The sequence below is a fragment of the Colobus angolensis genome, unplaced genomic scaffold (assembly GCF_000951035.1).
Source record: "Colobus angolensis palliatus isolate OR3802 unplaced genomic scaffold, Cang.pa_1.0 Scaffold34, whole genome shotgun sequence".
Taxonomy (NCBI): domain Eukaryota; kingdom Metazoa; phylum Chordata; class Mammalia; order Primates; family Cercopithecidae; genus Colobus; species Colobus angolensis.
The window spans coordinates 5,680,457-5,689,386 of NW_012116710.1; the positions used below are offsets into that span (position 1 = coordinate 5,680,457).

Here is an 8,930-nt window from a genome sequence, read left to right on the forward strand (position 1 = left end):
TTACAGGCTTGAGCCACCGCGCCCGGCTTTTTTTTTTTTTTAAATAGAGACAAGGCCTTGCTCTGTTGCCCAGGCTGGTCTTGCACTCCTAGGCTTAAGCGATACTCCCACCTCAGCCTCCCAAAGTGCTGGGATTACAGGCATGAGTCACCACACCTGGCCAGCCATCTATATTTTCTGAATCAGTTGTGAAAACCTTTATTTTGGCCGGGTGCAGTGGTTCACACCTGTAATCCTAGCACTTTGGGAGGCCAAGGTAGGTAGATCACCTGACATCAGGAGTTTGAGACCAGCCTTGCCAATATGGTGAAAACCCATCTGTACTAAAAATACAAAAAATTAGCCAGGCGTTGTGGCAGGTGCCTGTAATCCCAGCTACTCAGGAGCCTAAGGCAGGAGAATCGCTTGAACCCTGGAGGTGGAGGTTACAGTGAGCCGAGATCATGCCATTGCACTCCGGCCTGGGCAACGAGAGTGAAACTCTCAAAATTAAAAAAAAAAAAAAAAAAAGAAAACCTTTATTTTTCCTGTAAGATAAACAGATGCAAGTGGTGCCTCCAAGCTTCCGGCCTGGAATACACACAGGTGCTTGGGCCTGGGACAGCCCTGGGGCAGCTGTGAGGGTAGTCCAAGAGAATTATAGCTATGCTGGCCTCGATGTCACTGAGCCGCTGATCTAAAGCCAGCAGCCGCCTTTTTGGTTATGTTAGGAAGATAAATGCCTATTTGTTTAAGCCACTGTAGGACAGGTGTTTGTTAATTTTTGTCCCAAATATCCAAAATTCCTCACAGTTGAAAGCAAAGCCAAGAAATGAGATGAAGAGAAATTTCTAAGTGTTCTGAAGTTCAGCATCCAGACCTTCTTGAAACTACATTTTTTTTTTTTTTTTTAAACAGGGTCTTGCTCCATCACCCAGGCTGGAGTGCAGTGGCGTGATCTCAGCTCACTGCAGCCTTGACCTCCTGAGCTCAAATGATCCTCCCACCTCAGCCTCCTGAGAAGCTAGGACTGCAGGCATGAGCCATTCCACCCGGCAATAAATAGCCTTTCTGGTTTGCCCAGTTTGTGTCGTGTTTGTTGCTAGTAACCAGCAGAGTCCTAATCTAGGGTGTCATGGGGGTCAGGACGGGCCCCCAGCTGTGAGTACTCACCCCCATTGGCCACAGCCCCACGAGGGCCTCTGCATCCTGGGTATCCAGCTCTGGCACATGCCATACCCCCGATGTTCTCTGCAGGCGAAGAAGTGGCTCTAGGGTGCTGAGGACCCCTAGAGGGATCCTGTCTGCTTTTTTCACCTGTGGTGGGACCAGCCTGGGATGGACAGTGTCCAGGGGGTCAGGGGTCAGAGGTGGGCAGTGGGACATTGAGGTGAGGTCAAAGGTATAGGAAGGGGCAGGCCCAGGGCAGAGGCTCAGAGATGCGATTCAGGGTTCTGTAGTGAGGGAGGTGTTGGATGGAAAGGGTTTCTGGATGTAGCAGAAGGAGGGCATAGCCTCAGCCCCAGTAGCCCTCACCTCTCCGCCTCTGTGGGGACTTCCGGTGCCTTGTCCTCTGGCTGGGCCATCCTCAGGATGCAGGAAACCAGTGAGTCATGACCTGGCCTCTGGCAGGGAGAAAGGTAAGACTCAAGGCTGCTCCAGCCCCCGGGTCATGTTCGAGGTATTTACAATCAATATGGCAGAGACCCTGACCAGTCAGAATGGACCCCAGAGGCTGCTTGCTGTGACAGGGGTTAATTCTTTATTTTTGAGACGGAGTCTCACTGTATTGCCCAGGCTGGAGTGCAGTGGCACAATCTCAGCTCACTGTAACCTCTGCCTCCTGGGTTCAAGCGATTCTTGTGCCTCAGCCTCCCGAGTAGTTGGGATTACAGGCGCACACCACCACACCTGGGTAATTTTTGTATTTTTTAGTAAGGATAAAGTTTCGCCATGTTACCCAAGCTGGTCTCAAACTCCTGACCTCAAATGATCGCCTCATCTCAGCCACCCAAAGTGCTGAGATTACAGAGATTACAGGCATGAGCCACCACGCCTGGCTGGCAGGGGTTAATTCTTTGGTACCGGATGGTGGGGAATCTGGGGATCCCAGGAGAGAGACCAGTGTGTCTTGCGGTGTGGGGAGACCACTCAAAATAATAGCTCTTTACTAAGTGGTAGTAAATATTTTTAAGATTTTAACAGCCATGGCAGCTGTGTGAATGTGGACCAGCCCTTGGCAAAACCCAGTCAGCGCCTGGAAAAGTTCTTGGCCCACAGTAGGCAGTCCATATATCTGGAAAGGTAGTAACATCCCCTCTTCCTCCCTTCCCACACCATGGAGGGGCCACTGAATCTCTTCCCCAGTGTTTTATTATGAAAAATTTCAGACAGAGAAAAGCTGAAAGAAGCATACAGGAAACATCCATATGCCCACTACTGAGATTCTACCATGAATATTTTACTCATCTTGCTTTATCACACATCTGTTCCTCTCTCTCTCCATCCACCCATCAGGCCCCAGCTCCTAACCGGGTACAGAGTCCTATGTAGGTTATCACTTGGGGTGGCACTTGTCCCTGCAGCAGTCCCAGGAGCAGGAGACCTGGGTCTGGGGAGGATCCTTCCTTCCCTCCCTCCTTCCTTCCTTCCTTCCTTCCTTCCTTCCTTCCTTCCTTCCTTCCTTCCTTCCTTCCTTCCCTCCCTCCCTCTTCCTTTCCTTCCTTCCTTCCATTCATCCAATAGTTATTGAATAGAGGCTGGAATTAGGTGCCTGTGCCCTAGAGAGAGGGTGATGAACAGGACAGGCTCCTCCCCTCAGGGCCTGCCATTCTTGTTTGGGACAGGTATAGCGTATGAATAATAAGCAGCTAAACAAATACATTAGCCCATTGACCAGAAGCCCAGGGTGCTATTAGGAGGGAGGGAGGTGGGGGAGGGAGGCGCAGGTGCCCTGCCCAGGCAAGAGCAGGAAGGAGGGGAGGGGAGGGGAGAGGGAGGCAGATGCCTGCTTGGGTACCGTGGCAGGGGAGGAGGCTGTGGGCGCATGGCAGGGGTGGGTCAGGGCAGCTGCCTCATACCAAAGGAAGGCAGCAGGGGCTGAAGATGCCAGATGCTCGGTCCCTGGGGGCCCTACCTGTTCTCGGAGGAGAGGCCTGCAGTAGCAGGAAGTGGAGAGAGGAAGCTGAGCAGGCAGGGGGAAGAGGCGGGGCTGGGGTATCTGAAGTCAACTTTCCTCCCTCTTTCTGGGGCCTCAGGCCTTCCTAGGGCTTAGAGGAAGGGACACTGGCAGGCTGGAAGTCCAGGGGTCAGAGCCATGAGGGGCCCCTGTGAGGACCCACCTGTCACCCCTCACTCTGGATCCTGGAGACTTTCTGGTTCCTTAGTGGCCCAAGATCTAACTCCCTCCCTTCAGAGATTTCCCTGGGTGCCCACAGAAAGAAACAGGAGGCCAGACCGGATTGTTAGCTGTTTTTGTTTTTAATTTGTCTCCAGTAAGCAAGGTCTTCTGCCCAGTATGGGAAGTGGGTCCTATGTGAAGGGGGCCTGCCACCCACTTCGGGAGCTGAAGGCAGAGACTCGGGAGCCCTTCCGGCTCAGACTCCCCCTATGCTGGGTGTGGGTTATATCCAGAGGCCCACACCCACACTGGGGTAGGTTAGGTTGGGTTTACTTAGCCACAGGCCCCTGGGGGCAGGAGACAGAGTGGGGGCCTGAAACTCCCTGTTCTGGAAGAGTTAGAAGTTCTGGGGTAGCCCTGGCCCCGTGGGGCAGTTAGAGATGAGGGAGGTTACTCCTTAGCCCTGGTGCGGTTAGAGAGAGTGGGGCTGGTAGAGATGCCTGTTCAAGCCTTGGTCTCTAGGAGGTGTTAGAGATTTGCTGGGGTTGGGGGGACAGGGTTGCTAGAACCCCAGTTTTGGGAAGGGAGTGGTAAGATATTGGGGATGTTCTAAGCTCCCCAGATAAGAACTGCCGGTTAAGAGGGGGCCAGGCCTGGTTGGGGCTCAGCTGTCCCTGAAGAGCTTGGCGTCCCGTCTGGGAGATGCAGCTGTCACTAGGGTTTCTCTCTCTCTGTTGTCCTGGCCTCGTCCTTGGCAGGTGGCGGGGACTTCCTGGGGGAAGCTGAAGTGCTGGGGTTAGGGGCCTCCGCCCCCGACTGGGCATCTATGCTGGCGTGCTCCCTCCGGACAAGGTCCTCCAGCTCCTTCTGCAGGAGAAAGGTCACGGAAGTCAAAGGTCACTGTGCCTCATGGGGTCAGAGGACCCATGGGGTGGGGAGAGGGTCCAGGGATGGGGCTCAGGACAGGCTGGGGTCGCCCGGCTCCTTACCTTCCATCCGAGGAGCTCAGCAAGGGCCAGGCAGCCCTGGTCGCAGTCACCCAGCCAGGCCACGTCCCTGCGGTGCGGCAGGAGATCAGAGTCCCCAGGCGGGCTCGCCCCTGCCTGCTCCTCTCATCTGCCTTCGTGCCCTCCCTCCCACCTCACCCTGTCCCTTCCAGGCTGCCCCAACCCCAGGCGGAGCCTCACCTGTAGGCCTTCTTGGAGTCAAAGTCCATGCCTCCTCCGAGGCCCAGGATCATCCCCAGGAAAGGGTCCGACTGCCAGGGAGGGGTGGGGCAGGGCAGGGAGAGCTAAGAGCGCAGACCCTGGAGCCAGGTGGCCTGGGTTTGAAGCCTAGCGCTGTGACTTTGGGGTTTTTTTGGTTTTGTTTTGTTTTTTGTCTTTTGAGACGAAGTTTCGCTCTTGTTGCCTGGGCTGGAGTGCAATGACGTGATCTCGGCTCACTGCAACTTCTACCTCCGGGGTTCAAGTGATTCTCCTGCCTCAGCCTCCTAAGTAGCTTGGATTACAGGTGCCAGCCACCATGCCTGGCTAATTTTTGTATTATTAGTAGAGACGGGGATTCACCATGTTGGCCAGGCTGGTCTCGAACTCCTGACCTCAGGTGATCCACCCTCTTTGGCCTCCCAAAGTGCTGGGATTACAGGCGTGAGCGATCGCGCCCGACCAGCTCTGTGACTTTGGTCAAGTGACTTGTCCTCTCTGTGTCTTAGTTTCCTTATCTGTAGAATAGGGGTGATCACGAAACCGCGATGGGGTTGTGGCATCAGTGAGTTCACGCAGGCTAAGGCTTGGGACAATGTCTGCCTACAGTGTGCGCTGCTTGCCCGGTGACCCTGCCTACTTCCCCTGAGGGGAACACCCAGGAGGGAGCACCTCCCCTAGAGTGAGGCTGCCTGGGAAAAAGAGATCCGAGAGACCCGGAGTGTGGACCCACTCACTGCCCCCTGCACTGCCTCCCCCGACCTCCCGCACCTCCTCCCACCTCCTCAGTCCCTGGAAGCCTGGCCTTCCTATCTGGCTTCAGCTGGTTTGAATTGGAATTCTATCACTTGCTCAAAAGGGCGGTGAATATCTCAGAGACCTGGAACCCCACCCCTCTGGATTCCAGAGCTCCAGGGTCTGAGCTGAGGAATCCAAAGTGCTGGGGTTCCACAGTGGGGGTTCCCTCTGAGGAAGCTGGTGGGAGGGAAGGGGGAGCCTGTGAGGAGGGGGGAGTGAGGAAGGGCTCTTACCTGGCCAGCTTTCTCCTTGTTGATGAGCAGGCGAGGGGTGGAGAGGGGTGCCCTGGGGGAGGGGGAGCTGAGGGGTCAGGGTCTGTTCTGGCCCTGGGTGCCCAGCCGCCCTCCCAGCCACAGCCCCCAACCTACTTGCTGATAAGGGAGGCAAAGGGCTGCACTTGTAAGGAGGTGCCCATGATGAGGAGGAGGTCCACCTTCAGGAAGTCCTGTGGGGAGGGGCGTGAGCTTGGGAGCCTCTGCCCAGGCTGCGCCACCGCTCCCTCCGCCACCCCCCAGCAGCAAATCTCCCTTCCGCCCCACACAGCTGGGGAGGTTTCCTGAGGCAGGGCCCAGGCTGCCCCATGGGACCCAGCACAGGTGGAGGCGGTGGTTGGGGATGCGGGGAGGGCAGAGGGCCACTTACTGACTGCATACAGGAGAAGAAACGCGCTGGGAGGCTCTCACCAAAAAAGACGATATCTGAGGCGGAGACAGATGGACAGACAGAGACAGTGACGTGGGGAGGCAGAGAGGACAGGTGGGAGCCAGGGCAGACCTGGAGGCTGCCGTGGGAGTTGGGGACAGTGGGGACCGGCCAAGGGCACAAACCCAATTCTCCCCAGGATGGATCTGGGGCACCGTTCAGAGAGACAGAGGTGGCCAGATGTGTGGGGGTGTGGCCTTTGGGAAGGGGCCAGGGGAAGGAGGGGACCCCCACCCAAATCCACCTGGGCAGGTCCCTCGCCCGAGGCTCACCAGGCTTCACCAGGCTCTGACAGTCCTCACACTTGGGCGTCACCTCAGAGAAGATCTTCTCTGGGTGTGGGGAAGGGGAAGAGAGAGAAGGTGGTAAGCGGCTCTGGGCTGGAGTCTGGAGGTGCAGCACCCCCATCCCTCCTCCACTGTTCACATGAACACACCTCTGTCACTGTCACTCGGGATGTGACGGGTGCCTCCTGGGGTGTCCACTCTGCTCAGAAAAGACCTCTCTTTTTTTGTTTGCTTTTTTTTGAGACAACGTCTCACTCTGTTGCCCAGGCTGGAGTGCAGTGGCACGATCGTGGCTTACTGTAGCCACGACCTCCCAGCTTCAAGTGATCCTCCTGCCTCAGCCTCCTGAGTAGCTGGGATTACAGGTGCATGCCAGCACGCCCGGCTAAATTTTGTAGTTTTTGTAGAGAGAGGGTTTTGCCATGTTGACCAGGCTGGTCTCAAGCTCCTGGGCTCAAGCAAATCTGCCTACTTTGGCCTCTCAAAGTGCTGCGATTACAGGTGTGAGCCACTGCGCCCGGCCTTATTGCTTTGTTTGTTTCTTTGAGACAGGGTCTCGTTCTGTTGCCTAGGCTGGAGTGTGGTGGTGCAATCGTGGCTGAGTGCAGTGGTGTGATCATGGCTTACTGCACCACCGACCTCCCAGGCCACGTGATCCTTCTGCCTTAGCCTCCCGAGTAGCTGGGCTCACAGGCATGCACCATCACACCTGGCTACATTCTATTTTTTGTAGAGATGGAATCTCCCTATGTTGCCCAGGCTGTTCTCAAACTCTTGGGCTCAAGTGATCCACCCACCTCGACCTCCCAAAGTGTTGGGATTACAGGCATGAGCCACTATGCCTGGCCTTATTGCTTAATGATTTAGGAAGCTTGAAAGCATTTCTGGCCGGGCGTGGTGGTTCACACCTGCAATCCCAGCACTTTGGGAGGCTGAGGCAGGTGGATCATCTGAGGTCAGGAGTTTGAGACCAGCCTGGTCAACGTGGTGAAACACTGTCTCTACTAAAAAGACAAAAATTATGCAGGGGTTGTGGCACGTGCCTGTAATCCCAGCTATTCAGGAGGCTGAGGCAAGGAGAATTGCTTGAACCCGGGAGGCGGAGACTGCAGTGAGCCAAGGTTGCGCCCCTGCGCTCCAGCCTGGGTGACAGAGCAAGACTCCATCTCAAAAAACAAAACAAAACAAAACAAAAAACAAAACAAAAAAAGAAAGCATTTCTGTCACTTGCAACCCACTGAATTCTAAGTCATTTGTTCAACTGTCCATTCATTCATTCCACACACATTTATAGAGCATTGTTTCAGTGTCAGTAGTTGGTAATTTTTAAAAAAATATTTCTGCATGGACAGCATGATACCGTGGGTGCTGTCTGTGACGCTACTGTCAATGACACATAATGGGGGTAATGTGAATTGTACACTGCCCCCAGCTGCTTGCAGTTGGGCTATTCAGGAATCCTCAGCCTAGGGGCGCTCAGCTGGCACTTTATCAGAACGGCCAGACTCCAGAGGTCCTTCTGCAAATGCTGCAGCTGTCCTTATCTCACAGGGACACCAGAGGCTTTGTTAAATCAGCATAAAGAATGTCAGAAATGGCTTTCCATGAGTGGAATAAGTGACTTCTTGTTTTTTTCTTTTGTTTGTTTGAGACAGAGTTTTGCTCTTGTTACCCAAGCTGGAGTGCAATGGTGTGATCTCAGCTCACTGCAACCTCCACCTCCCAGGTTCAAGCGATTCTCCTGCCTTAGCCTCCTGAGTAGCTGGGATCACAGGCGCGTACCACCACACCAGGCTAACTTTTTTTCTTTTTTTGTATTTTTAGTAGAAACGGGGTTTCACCATGTTAGCCAGGCTGGTCTTGAACTCCTAACCTCAGGTAATCCGCCCGCCTTGGCCTCCCAAAGTGCTGGGATTACAGGCGTGAGCCATCGCTCCTGGCCTACTATCCTCTATTAAAAACAGCCAAAGACAGGAGATCAGTCAGGCAGTTGGGGCTGCAGTGAGCCATGATCACCCCACTGAACTCCCTGCGTGGGCGACAGAGTGAGACTCTGTCTCAAAAACAAACAAACAAACAAACAAAAAAACTAAGACTTGAGCGGGACAGAATGGGTGCCCACTGCATGGAGACACTGCTCCTGGTGCTGAGGGGAGGCCTGCCCTTGGGATGGCCTCCAGCCTCACCTTTCATCCAGCTTAGTGGGTATTCGTGCCGGCAGCTGGCACTGACACAGTGCGACGTGTAGAAGGTGCCATGGGCCTCCACCAAGTCCTCATGTTCCAGCCCCGCTATTCGCTCCAGGGTATCTATGTTCTAGAGGGGGAGATGAAGGGGAGAGGGGTGAGGAGTGAGCCACCCCTTGTAGGCCAGAAGGCACAGTAGGGAATGGAGGCCATGAGAAGCAGTGAGGTGGTGGGGACAGGTGGAGAAGAGAGGGAGGAGAAACAAGTGGCAGGTTGTATCTGAAGACTTCTGTTCATCCCAATGGTGCCACTCAAAGGGTGACAGTCAAGGCTGCTTAAAGGCAGGGGCCAGGCTGGGCGTGGCGGCTCACGGCTGTAATCAGCACTTTGGGAGGCTGAGGTGGGAGGATCACTTGAGGCCAGGAGTTCAAGA

At 54.8% G+C, this 8,930-nt stretch overlaps 2 protein-coding genes across 4 annotated transcripts in view; both read right to left on the minus strand.

The window, feature by feature from the left end:
• Window positions 1–3,159, minus strand: part of RINL (Ras and Rab interactor-like) — a 15,334-nt gene extending 12,175 nt beyond the window's left edge. The window contains exons 1-3 of the mRNA XM_011952400.1: window positions 3,116–3,159; window positions 1,516–1,604; window positions 1,153–1,312 (exon numbers count right to left, since the gene is read on the minus strand). Coding sequence (XP_011807790.1) covers window positions 1,153–1,312; window positions 1,516–1,565 — 210 coding nt within the window. The 5' untranslated portion in view covers window positions 1,566–1,604; window positions 3,116–3,159. The remainder of the gene's footprint in view (window positions 1–1,152; window positions 1,313–1,515; window positions 1,605–3,115) is intronic.
• A 281-nt stretch (window positions 3,160–3,440) lies between these two features.
• Window positions 3,441–8,930, minus strand: part of SIRT2 (sirtuin 2) — a 28,008-nt gene continuing 22,518 nt past the window's right edge. For 2 of the 3 annotated variants that reach the window (XM_011952403.1, XM_011952401.1), the window contains 8 exons: window positions 8,498–8,627; window positions 6,297–6,356; window positions 5,965–6,020; window positions 5,691–5,767; window positions 5,556–5,607; window positions 4,507–4,577; window positions 4,309–4,375; window positions 3,441–4,186 (listed from right to left, as the gene is read on the minus strand). In XM_011952403.1, coding sequence (XP_011807793.1) covers window positions 4,034–4,186; window positions 4,309–4,375; window positions 4,507–4,577; window positions 5,556–5,607; window positions 5,691–5,767; window positions 5,965–6,020; window positions 6,297–6,356; window positions 8,498–8,627 — 666 coding nt within the window. In that variant the 3' untranslated portion in view covers window positions 3,441–4,033. Of the gene's footprint in view, window positions 4,187–4,308; window positions 4,376–4,506; window positions 4,578–5,291; window positions 5,608–5,690; window positions 5,768–5,960; window positions 6,021–6,296; window positions 6,357–8,497; window positions 8,628–8,930 lie in introns of those variants that run through there. The other variant, XM_011952404.1, reaches the window with a different exon arrangement.